At 45.9% G+C, this 20,609-nt stretch overlaps 1 protein-coding gene across 1 annotated transcript in view; it reads left to right on the plus strand.

Moving 5' to 3' along the window:
• Positions 1 to 20,609, plus strand: part of HPSE2 (heparanase 2 (inactive)) — a 417,517-nt gene that overhangs the window by 202,525 nt on the left and 194,383 nt on the right. The window contains exons 2-3 of the mRNA XM_077453819.1: positions 1,487 to 1,660; positions 12,618 to 12,789. Coding sequence (XP_077309945.1) covers positions 1,487 to 1,660; positions 12,618 to 12,789 — 346 coding nt within the window. The remainder of the gene's footprint in view (positions 1 to 1,486; positions 1,661 to 12,617; positions 12,790 to 20,609) is intronic.

A 20,609-nucleotide genomic window follows, 5' to 3' on the forward strand; every position in this document is an offset into this window, starting at 1 on the left:
TCTGTCTGCCTGTCAGTATAGAACAGTGATTCTCAACCAGGGTTCCATGGAACTCTAGAGTTCCTCCAGAGGTTGCTAGGGGTTCCTTCAGCATTGGGCAATCTCTGCCTCTTGGTCGGATAAGTTCCCACCGACACCATTGATCTTTTTAGCTATCTGTAAGGGGGGTAATTCTTCCCAATGACCACAAGTGTAAGGACCATTCTTCCCAATGACCACAAGTGTAAGGACCATTCTTCCCAATGACCACAAGTGTAAGGACCATTCTTCCCAATGACCACAAGTGTGAGGACCATTCTTCCCAATGACTATCACACTAATGTATCATGAGTTGTAAATTTCAAATTTTTAGTAGGGTTCCCCGAGACCGGAGAACTATTTCAAGGGTTCCTCTGGCGAACCTTGGCACCCCAGATGTTGTGGAACTACATTTCCCATGATGCTCATGCACTCTGCAGTGTAGTGGAGCATCATGGGAAATGTAGTTCCACAACATCTGGGGTGCCAAGGTTCTCCATCAATGTCCTAGAGCAGTGACTCTCAACCAGGGTTCCATGGAACCCTAGGGTTCCTCCAGAGGTTGCTAGGGGTTCCTTCAGCATTGTGTAATAAATCGGTCCTATATGTGATAAATCACTCCTATATGTAATGAATCGGTCCTATATGTGATAAATCAGTCCTATATGTAATGAATCAGTCCTATATGTGATAAACCAGTCCTATATGTAATAAATCGGTCCTATATGTGATAAATCAGTCCTATATGTAATGAATCAGTCCTATATGTGATAAACCAGTCCTATATGTAATAAATCGGTCCTATATGTGATAAATCAGTCCTATATGTAATGAATCAGTCCTATATGTGATAAATCAGACCTATATGTAACAAATCTGTCCTATATGTAATAAATCAGACCTATATGTAACAAATCTGTCCTATATGTGATAAATTAGTCCTGTATGTAATGAATCTGTCCTATATGTGATAAACCAGTCCTATATGTAATAAATCGGTCCTATATGTGATAAATCAGTCCTATATGTAATGAATCAGTCCTATATGTGATAAATCAGACCTATATGTAACGAATCTGTCCTATATGTAATAAATCAGACCTATATGTAACAAATCTGTCCTATATGTGATAAATCTGTCCTATATGTAATGAATCTGTCCTATATGTGATAAATCAGTCCTATATGTAATAAATCCAGGGAAGAGGTCATAAATCCAGGGAAGATCACCACTTATAATATATACTGGGGCCTCTTAGCATATATACAGTATATAGTGGACTCAACACATGGCAATACTGGAATACCATTTACTGTGGAAGGTCAAATAAATAAGTTCCTTGGTGGAAGACATTACCAGGAGCGAAGGCAGATCTAATGCATGTAATCTCCTTCTCATGTCTGTGAATGACTGTCGGTTTTCGATGGAAATGCTCGTACGCCTTACAAGCTCTTTGTTTCCTCCCAGCCAGGTCTCTTGACAAACTCTATAACTTTGTTGACTGCTCTGGACTTCATCTGATTTTTGGACTTAATGCTCTTCGGCGAAACTCAGATAATTCCTGGAACAGCTCCAGCGTGCTCAGTTTACTGAAATACAGCGCCAGCAAGAAGTACAACATTTCATGGGAATTGGGAAATGGTGAGTACGAGAGGCCGAGCCTCCTTCCTTGTGTCCTGACCTTCCTTCTAGATAGCATCTTATTTATGAATTTGTAATGGAGACACCAAACTTCTCTTCCAAGACCCAAAACTCCAATATGAAAGCCAGCGTTACCGTCCAAGTTCCTTTATTGTTTAATTGTTTTCTTCCTCCTAATGACGAATGTTGTCTACATTGTATTCAAGACCAAGACATTTACAGTAATAGCTCGTTTCTGGACACTTTTTGGTTTAAAGGAATTGGTTCACCTTTACCAAAAACTGTCTACACTGGTAAGGGGCGCCTGTAGATATAAACGAGCTGTGCAGCTTTGACCAAAGTTGAATAATGCTCCTGCTAAAGGCCATTTATGGACCTCCTGAAGCGTGGTTAAAAAACGCCCAGAGAGGGCATCATCCCATTCTGCCTTGTTACTAGGACGTTACTAAGACACTATAAGCAATTACTGCTCCCCCTTCACCATCACAGGAGTGAGCAAATCCCCACACATGTGTGCTCCTCTATCTCCTCCATTGTAGCATCGCTGAGATCAAAGCTACTGTGACGGTAGAAAGCTCATGTAAGGGGGTTTGAATCAGCAGGGAGTGTCTCAGCAACATTCTAGCAACAAGGCAGGGTGGGATGATGCCATGTACTGTCCGCCTATACTGTCCATCCATATTCTCCTATACTGTCTACGGATCTCCTGTCTATACTGTTCATGTGTCTCCTGTTTATATTGTCCATGTATCTCCTGTCTACATTGTCCACGTATCTCCTGTCTATACTGTCCATGGATCTCCTATCTATACTGTCCATGTATCCCCTGCCTATACTGTCCATGTATCTCCTACCTATACTCTCCATCCATGTATCTTCTATCTGTACTGTCCATGGATTTCCCTCCAATACTGTCCATGGATCTCCCATCTATACTGACCATGGATCTCCTGTCAATACTGTCCATGGATCCTTCACCTATAATGTCCTAGGGTCTCCGACCTATACTGTCCATGAATCTCCCACCTAAAATGTCCATGAATTTCCTGTCTATACTGTCCATGTATCCCCTGCCTATACTGTGCATGTATCTCCTACCTATAATGTCCGTCCATGTATCTTCTGTCTATACTGTCCATGGATTTCCCTCCAATACTGTCCATGGATCTCCTTCCTATACTGTTCATGGATCTCCCATCTATACTCTCCATCCATGTATCTTCTGTCTGCACTGTCCATGGATTTCCCTCCAATACTGTCCATGGATCTCCCATCTATACTGTCCATGGATTTCCCTCCAATACTGTCCATGGATCTCCTTCCTATACTGTTCATGGATCTCCCATCTATACTCTCCATCCATGTATCTTCTGTCTGTACTGTCCATGGATTTCCCTCCAATACTGTCCATGGATCTCCCATCTATACTGTCCATGGATCTCCCATCTATACTGTCCATGGATCTCCTGTCAATACTGTCCATGGATCCATCACCTATACTGTCCATGGATCTATCACCTATAATGTCCATGAATTTCCTATCTATACTGTCCATGGATATCCTGCCTATACTGTCAACAAATGTCCAGCCCATACTGAATGTGAATCGCCTGCCTATACTGTTCATGGATCTCCCATCTATACTGTCCATTGATCTCCTGTCAATACTGTCCATGGATCTGTCACCTATACTGTCCATGGATCTATGTCCAAGGGTCTCCGACCTATACTGTCCATGGATCTCCCACCTAAAATGTCCATGAATTTCCTGTCTATACTGTCCATGTATCTTCTGTCTATACTGTCTATGGATTTCCCTCCAATACTCTCCATGGATATCCTTCCTATATTGTTCATGGATCTCCCATCTATACTGTCCATGGATCTCCTGTCAATACTGTCCATGGATCTCCTGTCAATACTGTCCATGGATCTGTCACCTATACTGTCCATGGATCTATCACCTATAATGCCCACAGGTCTCCAACCTATACTGTCCATGGATCTCCCACCTATAATGTCCATGAATTTCCTGTCTATACTGTCCATGGATATCCTGCCTATACTGTCCACAAATGTCCAGCCCATACTATATGTGAATATCCTGCCTATACTGTCCATGGGTCTCCTTCCTATATTATGCTATGGGTAGAAGGGTAATGGAGGTGTCAGCTTTTTTTGTCTGAATTCGTACATCATAATGTGGTCTTCTACATTTTCCCAGTCAACATTTTACATCACAGAATCCACTTTGGCAGGTTAATATTTTCCAATGATAAGCAATGCAACATTTTCCCAACCTTAAACCAAATGCACCTTACTTGGTAGTGATGATCTGTAAATATCATAAAGCAGCAACATTTTCCACAGATCCCCATCCCATGTCCGTGTTCATTTCAGTGCCGTATAGATTGGTGAGTTCCATGAAGCATCACCTCTACATTTGTCAGGATGTTTTACTTCACACCATCAGGGCAGGATAGGTTACCCAGGGAATGTGACATTCATTCCATTCATCCTCTGATAAGTCGATGATGTTTCGGAGCTTCAAACCAAGGAAAATAATCATTGTGTCTGATCTGCGATCGGAGACACCTGCTCCGGGAATTCTCCTCTGTTGTGAAGACATCCTTCATTTATCTTCAGGATTACATACAGACATCTTCTACACCTTAGTACATTGCCTGCCTACTAACAGGTCCTCTTACGGAGATTCTCAAACAAAACGGTCATGCCAGTTATTTGTATATATTTGTGTAATACTCGTCTACAGATCCACCCGCCTGTTAAAATGACAATGACTTATGATGGATTTTTAGAAAACTGCATACAGTTAAAGAAGCTGTCTGGGAATCTTCAGAAATTTTCTGGATGAATAACTCCTAATCACCGGAGTATCATCTAAAGCCTTGTACACACTACTGACAGCTCAGGTCAGAGCAACCTTCTAACAATCCGATGTTAGTACAGCAATCTTCCCTGCTGTGCTATTGTGTTCTGACAAGGGATTGCCCCCCCCCCCCTCCCACACCAGGACACCCCGGTCAGCGCTCTCAGCTATTGACCGAGAGAGCTGACCGGGAGCCGATTGGCGAACCTTTTTTGACCATCGCCCTACGACATAAGCCAGCTGAACGTCCGGCTTCTGTCAGACCAGCTGCCAGATACACGGGCCGAATGTTGCCCAGTTTCTATCGGACTGGCCGATGCCACTCGATATTTGGCCCGTGTGTACTAGGTTTAAAGAGGTTGTAAAATCCCATAACACAATTACTTGTATCCTCTCTGTTTTAGTAAGACATAAAGTGCGGTGTGTGTTTCTTTTAAATTATAATCCTAAATACCTTTGTGCACAGCTTCTCTGTGCAGCCACATGACCTCCCTCTGCTCTCCTTCCTCGATCTAAGAAGAGCAGCGGGAGGGGCTGAGATTCCCCAATGATGTCAGCCAGCAGAGGGAGGTCATGTGACCGCACAGAGGAGCTGTGCAAAAAGGTATTTAGGATTATAATTTAAAAAACATGCACATACTGTACTGAATATCTTGATAAAACAGAGATTATACAAGTAATAGTGTTATGTATTACATTGGAATAGGGGCAAGATGAGAGGGGAGGGGCAGGGAGGAGATCAGCTCTCACACACAGACTATGAAATGACAGGCAGGAAGGGAGGGGGAGAGGGATAGACGGTGTACACACAGCGGGATGAGGGAGGCACGTAAACAGTGTCAGGTCACCTTGAGGCCAGGTGACAGATGCACACCGTAGGGATCAGGAGTGCACCGCAAGGTTGTGGACCCTACGGCTGACTGCTGCGGACGGGGGTCAAGGTGATACGAAGGCAGGGCCGCCAGAACACCAAGATGGATCCCACCGGGTATAGAGCATAAGATTCCCTGGGGCGTGGAGTCTAAGAGCCAGCAGGTGTTCACCAGCGACTCGAGTGGTGAGGATGGACTTGGCTGCAACTGACTCCAGGTCGCGACCCCCAGGGTCCCCCAGCTCACACCCACAGTAGACAACAGGAGGATAGGGATGGTGAGGGACAAAGCCAAGGTCGGGGCCACAAGCAGACAGGAATAGTCGGGGACACGCCAAAAGGTCAGGATCACAGGCAAACAGGGATAGTCAAGGACACGCCAAAGTCGGTAATGGAAAACAATAGAAGAGCACATGGTAGGTAACAGGAAGCTAACACACAAAGGTTAATCAGCGGGGTTGGCTTGCAGTGCACAGGTTAATATAGAGTTGTCTGATAGGAGCTAGGGTGGAGCCATGCCAGAGGATGGATTATAAAAGCAGTCAGGTGAGGGTCGGCTGGTCTCTAGAAATGAACACATGGAGACAGGTAAGCAGACGAACTCTATTGCATAACCATGACAAACTGACCACGATATCATGAATCAGCAGCCATGATTACCGTGGTCAGCACACACGGGGGGGGGGGGGGCAGACACAGGAACAGGCAGGATCTACCAGGTATTTTAGATCAAAGAAAGCGACAAATTACACACCGCAACGGCACTATACTACTGATCATGAGGAATAGGAGCGTTTGTTTAGGGCTTCAACCACTTTAACACAAAATAATAAAAAAAAAATGAATATACAAAATACAAAACATTTCTAGATACTTTACAAAAAACAAACTTAAACAATATCTAATACACATTTTTTTTTGTAAAGTTTTTCATTTTGGAAAGGATAACTTTTTTTGCTATCTGTGTCCCATTGGGAAGATTTCCTTTCCTTTCCTGTCTTGTAGACGCAACAGAAAATGAGAACAAAAATCTCAAAATGAGGGAAATCCCTGAAACCCTATCCCTATAGGATAATTCCCCATCACTTTAAAGCGGTAGTAAACCCGCAGATTTTTATTCATTTTTTTAAACCCGTAAAGCAAAAGGCATAACGAGCTAGTATGCACTAGACATGGGCGCCGTCAAAAAATTAGTTTCGTTTCGTTCCGTACAAAAAATAAAATTTTCGTTAGATTCGTAAACTTTTTGTTAAAATAACGAAAGTTCATTATGTTGAATTTATCGTTATGAGGTGTTCTCACCATCCCTGTGCTGTGCTGACTTCCTGGGGGGTTTTTAACTTTTAGGTTTGTTAACTTTTCGTAACAATTACGAATTTTCGTTATGATGAATTTATCATTATGAGGGGGTTCCCACCATCCCTGTGCTGTGCTGACTTCCTCTGATTGGTGAACAAAACACCAGTCATGTTTCTGTTCATTTGGATCTGAAATTCCGAAATTCGTTAACAAAATTTAGTATTTCATAAGCATAGACATTCCCAAAATGAAAACAGGAGGTGAACTTAAAGCGGAAGTCCACCCTTAAGTGGACCTTCCGCTCATCGGAAACCTCCCCCCCTCCGGCGCCACAATTGGCACCTTTCAGGGGGGAGGGGGGTGCAGATACCTGTACAGTACAGGTATCTGCACCCACTTCCGGGATAGCTCTCTGCGGAAAGGGGCGTAGATTACGCCCCTTTCCGCAAGTGCCCGCCCCTTTCCGCAAGTGCCCCGCTGCCTGCTGGGAAACACACAGATCCCAGAGGCAGCGGGGACCGTCCTTATTGCGCAGCGCAACTCGCGCATGCGCAGTAGGGAACCGGGAAATGAAGCCGAAAGGCTCCATTTCCTGATTCCCATACCCAAGATGGCGGCGGCAGCACCCGAGAGATGATCTAGAGATCGGCTTCGGGTGCTGACATCGCGGGCGCGCTGGACAGGTAAGTGTCACTATTTTAAAAGTCAGCAGCTGCAGTATTTGTAGCTGCTGGCTTTTAAAAAAAAAAAAAAAAACGCGGAGTCCCGGCGGACTCCCGCTTTAAACATGGATTACTCCAACTATAAACAACCATTTCACCTCCTGTTTTCCTTTTCTATGTCAAATAATGAGGATGAGGATACCAACTACTCTTTAGTTATATCAAAATTACAAGGCACCATTCTTAAAGTAAAACAAAAGGAGGGGAGAAAACGGGGAAGGGGAAAACACACACAAAAAAACCTCAATAAAAAGTGTTAGTTGTGTTGGACTTTTTAGGCATAATAATATATTTAAATACACAAAAAGGGAAAAAGAAAAAAGAATATATTTAACATAAAAAGCTCTACATGTTTTGCGTTTTAATTAAGGCTTCCTCAGGAGCTTTACCAATTTTATTTTTTCATGGGAGTACCCCAAGAAAAATATGCAGGAAGAAAAAGAGGACAAACAAGGAGGTATTTCTCTATGCAGATTTTCGCATCGACATCACACTTTTGTATGTATAGGAGCCTGCGATTAGCACAAGGGCTTCAAATATTTATGGTGTAAGACAGCAACGGGAGATGGTATTGCACCATAATCTCTTAGATTGAGTTGGCCAGTTCCTATATCTTCTCCACCAGGACGAGATGTAGGCGAGCTTGTCTCAATGGCTCAGGACTACAAGGGGGACCATTCAGCCCCTCAGGTGCCTTCCTCTACCGGGAAATAGGACAGCGGCACCTGAGGGGCTGAATGGTCCCCCTTGTAGTCCTGAGCCATTGAGACAAGCTCGTCTATATTTCGTCCTGGTGGAGAAGATATAGGAACTGGCCAACTCAATCTAAGGCCGCGTACACACGAGAGGATTGTCCGTCCAACTTAGTTCGCTGAAACGTGTTTCAGCGGACAGTCCGCTCGTGTGTGGGCTTCAGCTGACTTTTTCAGCGGACAGTCTGGCGGACTAAGTCTTTCGGAATTTCCGTAATATTGTCCGTCCAAACTTGGTTTCAGCGGACAGTCCGCTCGTGAGTAGGCAAGTTGGACGGACTAAGTATGGCGCATGCTCAGAAAGGATTTACACGGCCGAAGGTTGCATTGCAGTGTATAGGACGTCGTATTTCTAGTGCCGTCGTACGTGCTGTACACGTCATCGCGCAAGCTTTCAGCGGACTGTCTGTTCATCGTGTGTGGTCAAGTCCGTTCATTCGAAAGTAGGACGGACTGTCCGTCGGATTGTCGGACGGACTTAGTTGGGCGGACAATCCTCTCGTGTGTACGCGGCCTAAGAGATTATGGTGCAATACCATCTCCCGTTGCTGTCTTACACCATAAATATTTGAAGCCCTTATGCTAATCGCAGGCTCCTATACATACAAAAGTGTGATGTCGATGTGAAAATTGCTCTATCTGCATAGAGAAATACCTCCTTGTTTGTCCTCTTTTTCTTCCTGCATTATTTTCTTGGGGTACTCCCATGAAAAAATAAAATTGGTAAAGCTCCTGAGGAAGCCTTAATTAAAACGCGAAACATGTAGAGCGCCAGAATATATCTAAATTGGTTCTGTAATCAATACCCTGTCTATTGTAATCTTTTCTTATACTGAGTATTAATGTACATTTTTTCATTCTCTGGGTTTATATACCTAATGGAAACGGATATGGATATTGCCTAAAATGTACTAGTTTAGACAGGATATGAAACAGTACTTGATATGTTTCATACTAATTTTTATTTTCTTAATAAATAATACTTTTATTTATTATTTTATTTTATTTTATTTATAATTACTTTTTATGTAAATTATATTCTTTTTTTTCTTTTTCCCTTTTTGTGTATTTAAATATATTATTATGCCTAAAAAGTCCAACACAACTAACACTTTTTATTGAGGTTTTTTTTTGTGTGTGTTTTCCCCTTCCCCGTTTTCTCCTCTCCTTTTGTTTTACTTCAAGTTATTTAAAGGACGTGGCATTTGGATTTTTTTTATTCTACAGTGTATCCACAGAACCACCCTGTGATAGATACACATTACATCTATTGCAAAAGGCACCATACTTATTCTAATTCCCAAAGGGTTCCCACCATTCCTGTGCTGTGCTGACTTCCTGTTTTTTTTTTTACTTTTAGGTTCATTAACTTTTCGTTAATTACGAATTTTCGTTATGAATTTGGATCCAAAATTCGTAAACGAAAATTTCATATTTCGTACGGAATTCGTATGCATAAAAAAATTCGTATTTCGGATTCGTACGAATGTAACGAATTTTCGGAAATTTCCTAAGAATTTTCGGAAATTTCGTACGAATTTTTCGGAAATTTCGTACGAATTTTCGGAAATTTGTACGAATTTTTGGAAATTTTGTACGATTTTTCGGAAATTTCGTACGAAACTAATCGCACATGTCTAGTGTGCACCGCATACTAGCTCATTATGGAATACCTACCTTAGAACAAGGCGTTGGCAGGTGATCTCGGTCCACGCTGCGGGAGCTGACATTTTCCCTCGGCGTGTCTTCTGGGTCTCCGGCCGCTCACGCGCGCGCGAGAGACTTCTTTCCGGCAAGGTCCCGGCGCCTGCTGGACCTTTCACCCGGGAAATTCAGAGCGCATGCGCTGCTGAAGTCAGTGGCTGCATGCGAGGGGAATATCTCCTAAACCGTACAGGTTTAGGAGATATTCGTTGTGCCTACAGGTAAGCCTTATTATAGGCCTTATTATAGGCTTACCTGTAGGTCAAAGTAAAAAAAAAAATGGGTATACAAACCGCTTTAAGATCCAATGATAATGGTCACCGGGGCAAAAAAAAAAAAGACTTATGCTAGCAAGATGGAGGCTGCAGGACAGGTGTTAGCTGCTTGAAGTCTTTCTTGCCAACGACTAATCAAACCTAATCAAAAAAGGGCAACAGGAAAGCTCTACCAGTAAAACACGGAGTGCTTTTGAAGAGCTTTTCAGGCGCTTTTGAAGAGCTTTCTATTCATTTCATTGGAGAGGGGCGTTTTTTTCACCCCCCTAATTGGTTTTAATGGAAATAGGTTTTTTGTGAGCTCTTCGGGTGCTTTTTATATCGTCAAAAGTGCCTGAAAAGCGCCTCAGTGTGAAAAAACCCAAAGTTCAAATAGATGTGAGGTTCTCATGACCTCAGGGCAGGACTTAGGGTGGTGGAGTCACTTTCGGGCCCTACCTTCTATACATTTCCGTATTTATTGGCGTATAACACGCACCGGCGTATAACACGCAAGTTTAGGATGGAATTTTAAGGAAAAAAACTTTTAGGAGGGAAGTTTAAGGAAAAAACTTACATTTAAATGCCCATCAATGCAGCCTTATCAGTGTCCATCTGCAGCCTTGTCCATCCATCTGCAGCCTTGTCCAGTGTCATTTGCAGCCTTGTCATTGCAGTCTTGAAGTTTAAAAATGGTGCCACCGAGATACAGAGTCCTGTGTATCTCGGTGGCTCTCGGGTCCTCTCAGTGGTGTAATGTCATATTCGGCGACCCATCGCAGTTTGCTATGGAAGTGACATTCTGTCGCCGCCATCTTGGTACACCCCACACTCGTCCACAGTAAGGATACACTAAGAAGAGGTAAAGCGGACATCTTGTTACACCCCCCGGAGTTTCGCATTTTACATGTACTTATAACAGTAAAGTCAGTTTATATAGTGAAATACAGGACTTACAACTCCTTTTGACTACTTAGAGCTTGAATTTTAAAAGCAGCGGCAACCCTGCTCATCTCACAGGTTTGCTAATCGGACAGAAGTTCCCTGCTTTTAAAGTTCAGACAGAGTTGTAAGTCTTGTATTTCACTATATACTAACTTTAATGTTATAAATACGTCTAAAATGCAAAACTCTGGTGGGTGTAACAACATGTCCGCTTTACCCCTTCTTAGCCCTTGTACACACGGTCGAAGATTCCGACAACCAAATCCGTTGGATTTTGTCCGAAACTGTATACACACGGTCGGACAAAGTTGTCGGAAAAATCAGACGTGATGACGTTATTTCGTTACGACGGGACTACGTTCAGGTTAGTAGCCAATTGCTTTGGTGTAGGAATTTGATCTGAGCATGCGTGGCACTTTGTCCGATCGGAAATTCTCTACACATGACCGGAGTATGTCCGATCGGAGCATTTCGTCTGAAAACTTTACCAAGTTGGAAAAGTTGGTCCGTCGGATACTCCGACGGAAATAGTCCGATGGAGACCACACACAGTCGGAATATCTGACAAAACGGTCCGATCGGACACATTCCGTCGGAATCTCCGACCGTCTGTACAAGGGCTTAGTGTATCCTTACTGTGGACGAGTGTGGGGTGTAGCAAGATGGCGGCGATGGAACGTCACTTCCGTAGAAAACTGCGATGGGTCGCCGAATATGTCGTTACAGTGGCTCTCGGGCCCTCTCACAGTCCCGAGCGGAGCCGAGTGTACTCGGGTGGGCTCACAGTCATGCCCAGTCCCTGTGTTATGTCCATCATAGGGTGGGATGGGCGTGACTGTGAGCGGAGCCGAGCCGAGTACACTTGGCTATGTATCTCAGTGGGGGGCCCAGGTCGGCTCACAGTCACGCCCAGTCCCTGTGTTATGTCCATCATAGGGTGGGATGGGCGTGACTGTGAGCGGAGCCGAGCCGAGTACACTCGGCTATGTATCTCAGTGGGGGGCCCAGGTTGGCTCACAGTCACGCCCAGTCCCTGTGTTATGTCCATCATAGGGTGGGATGGGCGTGACTGTGAGCGGAGCCGAGCCGAGTACACTCGGCTATGTATCTCAGTGGGGGGCCCAGGTCGGCTCACAGTCACGCCCAGTCCCTGTATTATATCCATCATAGGGTGGGATGGGCGTGACTGTGAGCGGAACCGAGCCGAGTACACTCGGCTATGTATCTCAGCGCCATGCCCCCATGGGCATGAGCCCAGTCAAGCCCAATGGTAAGTCCGGCCCTGCATGACCTCATACAATCATAGAATGGAATGCTGCTTTAATAGTAAAATAAGAATAGACCAGGACATTAAAAGGCATTTCATGTTCTTCATACAGAGTAAATCTGCCAAGACTCCCCCAGTAATAACCTTATCAGACCATAGAAGGTTGTACTGAAGATGTAGAAACAATCAGAGTCAGAGATGTGATATTTTACTAGTCATGTACCATGACATAACATTGTTATCCCTCTAACAGAACCCAACAATTACAGAACCCTCATCAACAGGGCAATCAATGGCAGTCAGCTGGGAAAGGATTACATTCAGCTGAAGAACGTTCTACAGTCCATCCGGACCTACTCCAAAGCCAATCTCTACGGCCCGAATATTGGCCGACCGAGGAAGAATGCAATGGCGCTCCTTGATGGGTATGTACCACAAAGCTAATGTTCCTTCATTACATAACCTGATACAAACTGATTATAGAGATCTCAAAATTTTTCAAATTCCTTCAACGACCTGCCCTTATAAAAAGGACTGAACCCTAGAAACATAGAAGAGCGATGGCAGGAAACGTCCAGGAGGTCCATCAAATCCATCCTGCCCCACCATTGACTCCTTTGACATTTTTATTTATTTATTTAGTTTCCTTTTTAAACTTTTAGTTTAGTCCAGACCCTCATTATTCCAAAAGAAGATAAGGATAAAGCTTTTATATCATTTCCCGATAATTCTGTAGTTTCTGTTAGGATCACTTAAATCGAATGTAACATTTTGTCTTCAATTATAAAGCTGGAAGGGCGGCCAACATACAAATTGTCCTATATACGAAAACTAGAAACACAGACGGAGTTTGTTGTCTTCTCCCGGCCAGATAGGGAGCTGCCAAGAGACGTACCGGGGATCAGTTTACTAAAGCAACACAGAATGGTCACATGGCACAGGGAATGTTCATTTAGCTCAGAGAATACGGTGAAAATGTCACTGTTTATGACGACTATCTGTAGACACGTGCAAGGGAAATCCCCCGGAAAGGTAAAATGACAGACGTGTGTTCAGCTTCACCTTATTCACTAAGCAGTGTGAGCAATCAGATTGGAAAATGAACATTCTTTAGTGAATGACCCCCACTGCTGCTGTCTACTCTACTGTGATGGGCGCGCCGCACACTACGGCTGATCAGCAGGAGGAGGTCACGTCACCTGATGTCTGGTCAGGTAGGTCAGTGTGTGCCGTTGTATGTCAGACAGGTAGGTCAGTGTGTGTCAGGTAGGCAGGGCTGCTGTTAGAAATATACGGGGGCCCCATACAGCCTACAAGGCAGCCCCGCCCCATATATCAATTTTGTTTTTACAAAAAATACACTAAAATTATTATTAGCGGACACAAACATAACAGAGAACCTGTGTAAATGAGCCCTTTTATAATAGGACAGGGAGGGGGAAGCAATTACAGGAACAATGCTCTGTGTCTCTCCCTGCAGCAGCTGAAAGCTGGTGGGTGGGAGACAAACCGGCTTTTATCTGCTGCAGAGAGCCGCACAGGGCATCTTTCTGTAATTGCCCCTCTGATCGACAACACCGATTCCTCTTGGTGTTAGGGCCCATCTGTGTGCCAGGGCCTCCTACAGGAGGACTGGTGGTCCCCCCCTATCAGCGGCCTTGCAGGTAGGTCAGTGTATGTCAGTTAGGTCAATGTATGTCATGTAGGTCAGTGTATGTTAGCCAGGTAGGTCAATGCATGTCAGATAGGTCAGTGTGTGTCAGGTAGGTCAATGCATGTCAGATAGGTCAGTGTGTGTCAAGTAGGTCCGTGTATGTCATGTAGGTCAGTGTATGCCAGCCAGATAGGTCAGTGTGTGTCAGGTAGGTCAGTGTATGTCATGTAGGTCAGTGTATGTCAGCCAGATAGGTCAGTGTGTGTCAGGTAGGTCAGTGTATGTCATGTAGGTCAGTGTATGTCAGCCAGGTAGATCAATGCATGTGAGATAGGTCAGTGTGTGTCAGGTAGGTCAGTGCATGTCAGATAGGTCAGTGTGTGTCAGGTAGGTCAGTGTGTGTCAAGTAGGTCAGTGTATGTCATGTAGGTCAGTGTATGTCAGCCAGATAGGTCAGTGTGTGTCAGGTAGGTCAGTGTGTGTCAAGTAGGTCAGTGTATGTCATGTAGGTCAGTGTATGTCAGCCAGATAGGTCAGTGTGTGTCATATAGGTCAGTGTGTGTCAGGTAGGTCAGTGTATGTCAGGTAGGTCAGTGTATGTCAGGTAGGTCAGTGTATGTCAGGTAGGTCAGGGTATGTCAGGTAGGTCAGTGTATGTCATGTAGGTCAGTGTATGTCATGTAGGTCAGTGTATGTCAGGTAGGTCAGTGTGTGTCAGGTAGGTCAGTGCGTGTCAAGTAGGTCAGTGTATGTTATGTAGGTCAGTGTATGTCAGGTAGGTCACGGTATGTCAGCCAGGTATTTTAAATGAATGGTGTATCAAACACAGAGTGGTACTGTGGATACAATACATAATACAACATGCCACGTCCCGATATTTGAAGTTGCTAGATAAAACCGTTGTTGGAGGTGATGGACTTTATAGGCATAAACACAAGTTTCTTTAAAATAATTTATAAGAAACTTTATTTATAAAAAATAGTGCAAAACATAGACGAATTGCCTCAGAGCCAGTGGCGTGTGTCTTTCTGTGGCCCTCCATCCCGCTGACCACACGCTCCTCTTCCATCTCCAGCCCCTTGCCCTCCAAGACTCTGCTTTTTCCTGGTTCTTCTCCTACCTATCACAGCGCTCCTTCAGTGTCACCTACAACTCTACCTCCTCCTCTACGCTTCCTCTTTCTGTAGGGGTCCCCCAAATCTCTGTTGTTGGACCCCCTTCTCTTCTTTATCTACACCTCCTCTCTTGGTCACTTCATTACCTCCCACGACTTCCAGTACCATCTCTATGCTGATGACGCCCAAATCTATCTCTCTACTCATCACTTTACTCCTTCAGTCTCATCTCACATTACTAACTTACTAACCCAGCCCTCAAATTTTCCTCTCACCTACTGGAAAATGGTTTGTAACAAGGGTGGGCACCGCTGGCAGGCGGAGTTGAATGGGAGCTGTTCTCCCAGCGATCGCCCCTGGGGGAAGAGAGAGTAGAGGAAGAGGTGAGCAGGCCAGATCACAGAGCAGGGAGCAGGGATTGCCTGCTGTAACAGCTAGTATAGTATAGTTAGTAAGGTTGAATAAAGACACCAGTCCATCCAGTTCAACCTGAGTATCATCGGTCCCTAAACATAAGGAGCCCACAATCTAAGGTCCCCAACTCACATTCATATACTAGGGCCAATTTTTTTTGGACAGAAACCAATTAACCTACCAGGATGTCTTTGGCGTGTGGGAGGAAAACGGAGTACCTGGAGGAAACCTGCGCAGGCACCGGGAGAACATGCAAACTCCAGGCAGGTAGTGTCGGGGTTGGAATTTGAACCAGCGACCCTTCTTACTGCTAGGCAAGAGTGCTAACCACTACACCGCTGTGCCGCCCTAACAGCATACATTTGAATTGCCGTCCGCTCGCCATCACACACAGCCCCGCCTTCTAACCCAGCTCCTGTGACAGACAGAACACATCCCAGCATTGGTCCGGCGTTCAGTCTGTCACAGGCGCTGGGTCAGGAGGCGGGGCTGCGTGTGATCGCGAGCTGATGGCAATTCCAATGTAAGCTGTTACGGCCGGCAATCCCCGCTCTGTGATGATCCAGCCGCACTCTCTCTTCCTCCTCACCGGTCATGCTGCAATGATGGGCAAAGGCGAGGCTGCAATGATGGGCATAGGAGAGGCTGCACTGATGGGCACAAGTCATGCTGCAATGATGGGCACAGATGAGGCTGCATTGGTAGGCACTGGTCTTGCTGCAATGATGGGCACAGGTGAGGCTGCATTGGTGGGCACAGGTCACGCTGCAATTATGGACAAAGGACATGCTGCAATAATGGGCACAGGTGAGGCTGCATTGGTGGGCACAGGTCACACTGCAATGATGGGCACAGGTCACGCTGCAATAATGGGCACAGGTCATGCTGCAATGATGGGCACAGGCAAGGTTGCAATGATGGGCACAGGTGAGGCTTCATTGGTAGACTCTGGTCACGTTGCAATGATGGGCACAGGTGAGGCTGCAATGATGGGCACAGGTCACGCTGCAATTATGGACAAAGGACATGCTGCAATAATGGGCACAGGTGAGGCTGCATTGGTGGGCACAGGTCACACTGCAATGATGGGCACAGGTCACACTGCAATAATGGGCACAGGTCATGCTGCAATGATGGGCACAGGCAAGGTTGCAATGATGGGCACAGGTGAGGCTTCATTGGTGGGCACTGGTCACGCTGCAATGATTGGCACAGATGAGGCTGAATTTGTAGACACTGGTCACGTTGCAATGATGGGCACAGGCGAGACTGCAATGATGGAAACAGGTGAGGCTACATTGGTGGACACTGGTCACGCTGCAATGATGGGCACGGGTCATGCTGCAATAATGGGCACAGGCGAGGCTGCATTGGTGGGCACTGGTCACGCTACAATGATGGGTACAGGTCACGCTGCAATGATGGGCACAGGTGAGGTTGCATTGGTGGGCTCTGGCCATGCTGCATTGATGGGCACCTTCCACACTGCATTGATGGGCACAGGTGAGGCTAAATTGGTGGGCACAGGTCACACTGCATTAATGGGCACAGGTCACGCTGCATTGATGGGCACAGGTGAGGCTACATTTATGGGCACTGCTCAGTCTGCAATGATGGGTACAGATGAGACTGCATTGATGGGCACATGTGAGGCTGCATTGATGGGCACAGGTGAGGCTGCATTAATGGGTACTGGTCACGCTGCATTGATGGGCACAGGTGAGGCTGCATTGATGGGCACAGATGAGGCTGCATTGATGGGCACAGATGAGGCTGCATTGATGGGCACGAATAAAGTTGTTGTTCATATTTATTTTTGTAACTTAATTTTGCATAAAACATTTAAGTGTAATTTCATGAGATAATTTATGAGGGCGGAATTAGGGGTGGGGCAGGGTAGGAGTTGAGTGGGGCGATTGATGGCGAGTAACTCTTAAGACCTGGCTAGTAGCTCAGGGCTGGAAATTTTGAGCCCTGTACTAACGGATATATCCATATGCGTATTGGACCCCTTCCTCCAACTAAATCTTTCTGAAAACAACCTCATAATATTCCCTCCTCCTGCCCATACCCTCCTCCCTGAGATTTCCAGCAAGATTAATAATACAACTCTCAGTCCTCCCCTCAGGCCAGGGTACTTGGCGTCATCCTGGACTCTTCCTTTTAACTCCAAATCCAATAACTGTCCTAATCTTGTAGACTTCACCTCCATAACATCTCCAAAGTTCACCCCGTTTAATGAAAACATCAAGCTCCTCCTTCACTTGCTTATTCCCTACATTGACTAGTGCAACTCCCTTCTCATAGGTCTACCTCGCAGACTATCCCCTCTTCAGTCTATCTTAAAGTGGAGTTCCGCTTAAAAAAAAAAAAATTTTAAAGTTAGCAGCTACAAATACTGCAGCTGCTGACTTTTAATAATCGGACACTTACCTGTCCCAGGGTTCCAGGGATTGAAGCCCCGCTCGTCTCCCCCTCCGCTCGGCCGGCGCCAGCATTTTTACTGTGGGTGCATGGCTGTGACTTCACAGCCGGGCACCCACTGCGCATGCGTGAGCCGTGCAATCATCTGGGACCGGTCACGTGTCCCAGATGATTGACAAGAGGGAGGGGGGAGAGTCGATCTCCCTTCCTGCGCCGAGGGAAGTGACGTCAGGAGCCCAGGCGCCGAAGGAGGCAGACTACGATGGATCCCCTAGCAACAGGCATTTAGAGGTGAGTAAAAACATTTTTTTATCCAAATGTTTTTTTTTATTTTTTTAAAGCATATTAATAATTGTTTTTTTTTTTTTTGGGGGGGTGGAACTCCACTTTAAATACGGCTGCCATATTCATTCACCTTAGCAACTGCTCAGTGTCCTCCACCCCTCAATTGTCTTCCATTCTGTGTCCTCCACCCCTTTCTACCAATCCCTCCACTGGCCTTTACTCAGTGTACTCCACCCCTTTCTACCAATCCCTCCACTGGCCTTTACTCAATGTACTCCACCCCTTTCTACCAATCCCTCCACTGGCCTTTACTCAATGTACTCCACCCCTCTCTAACAATCCCTCAAATGGTCTCTATTCAGTGTCTTCCACCCCCCCCCCTCCCCCCACACCAATCCATCCACTTACTACTCAGTATCTGCCACCCCTCTCTTTCAGTCCTCCACCCCTCTTTACCAATCCCACAATTATTTTCCACTCAGCGTCCTCCACCCCTCTCTGCCAATCCAATCATTGGCCTCCACTCAATGGACTCCGCCCCTCTCTATCAATCCTTTCAATGACCTCCTCTCAGTGTCCTCCACCCCTCTCTACCAATCCCTCCACTGGCCTCTACTCTGTGTACTTTGTCACCCCTAGCAACAGACGAAAAAAACAAGCTCTGGACTGCCGCACTCTTCAGAAGACCACTTTCTTTTATTGGGAAATCACATCACAGCTCAAACACAGTGAACAAGGAAACATTGCTAGACGTTTTGCACTAGCTGTAGTGCTTAATCATAGCTATGGCTATGCGAAGGCTAGTGCAAAACATCAGCAATTTTTCCTTGTTTGCTGTGTTTGTTGAGCTGTGATGTGATTTCCCAATAAAAGAAAGTGGTCTTCTGAAGAGTGCGGCAGTCCAGAGCTTGTTTTTTTGTCTGTTGCTAGTGGTAATAGCCAGCACCTGTGGCTTCCCATCCGAAGAGACAGTTTACAGCCTGCATGTGTGCTCCTGGAGCGGTGAGATCCCTTCTCCTTCATACTCCATCACCCCTCTCTACCAATCCCTCCACTGGCCTCCACTCGGTTTCCTCAAGCCCTCTCTACCAATCTCTCCACTCGTCTACACTCAGTGTCCTCCATCCCACTCCACCAATCTCTACACTGGCCTCCACTCAGTGTACTCCACCCCCCTCTACCAATCTCTCCACTGGTCTCCACTCATGCTCCTCCACCCCTCTCCACCAATCCCTCCACTGGCCTCCACTCAGTGTACTCCACCCCTCTCTACCAATCCCTCCACTGGCCTCCACTCGGTTTCCTCAAGCCCTCTCTACCAATCTCTCCACTCGTCTACACTCAGTGTCCTCCATCCCACTCCACCAATCTCTACACTGGCCTCCACTCAGTGTACTCCACCCCCCTCTACCAATCTCTCCACTGGTCTCCACTCATGCTCCTCCACCCCTCTCCACCAATCCCTCCACTGGCCTCCACTCAGTGTACTCCACCCCTCTCTACCAATCTCTCCACTGGTCTCCACTCATGTTCCTCCACCCCTCTCCACCAATCCCTCCACTGGCCTCCACTCAGTGTACTCCACCCCTCTCTACCAATCTCTCCACTGGCCTCCACTCAGTGTACTCCACCCCTCTCTACCAATCTCTCCACTGGTCTCCACTCAGTTTCCTCCACCCCTCTCCACCAATCCCTCCACTGGTCTCCATTCAGTGTCCTCCAACCCTCTCTACCAATCCCTCCACTAGCTTTTACTCATTGTCCTCCACCCCTCTCTACCAATCCTTCCACTGACCTACACTTACTGTACGTCACACCCCTCTGCCAATTCCTCCACTGGCTTCTAATTGGCCAATGAATTAAATTTAAAAAAATAAAAAACAACATACAAAGCCATTCATAACTCTGCCCCGAGCTACATCGCCAATCTTGTCTTCAAATGTTTTCACTTTGAATGGAAGGAGAATCTCTACAGTGGAGACAACAAAACCAAGGAAAAGTACAATGGAGACACTGGACACAGATCCTTCTCCTCCTCAATGTCTGGGGCCCCTGTAGAGCTCTGGGTTCACCCAACTTGAGAAGTCCCCATGTAAATGATCAACTTCACACGACAATAACAACCCAACAGAGATCCCACCCCTCCCCCACACCTAGAGGCAGAATTTCCCAATAGGAACTGTGGACCGCCTGCAAGGAAAAGGCGCCATACAAGATGAGTGCACCATGTCCTGTACTATGAACATTAACGTACTTCAGTTTTTATGTGCTCTCGCACACACCAGCAGTAAATCACTATTGTCTGTGTGACTCTGCAGAACACCTCGTACTGTAGGATGGGGGTCATTGGCTT

The sequence above is a fragment of the Lithobates pipiens genome, unplaced genomic scaffold (genome assembly GCF_037356315.1).
Source record: "Lithobates pipiens isolate NorthernLeopardFrog02 unplaced genomic scaffold, aLitPip1_a1.2 Scaffold_25, whole genome shotgun sequence".
Classification (NCBI taxonomy): domain Eukaryota; kingdom Metazoa; phylum Chordata; class Amphibia; order Anura; family Ranidae; genus Lithobates; species Lithobates pipiens.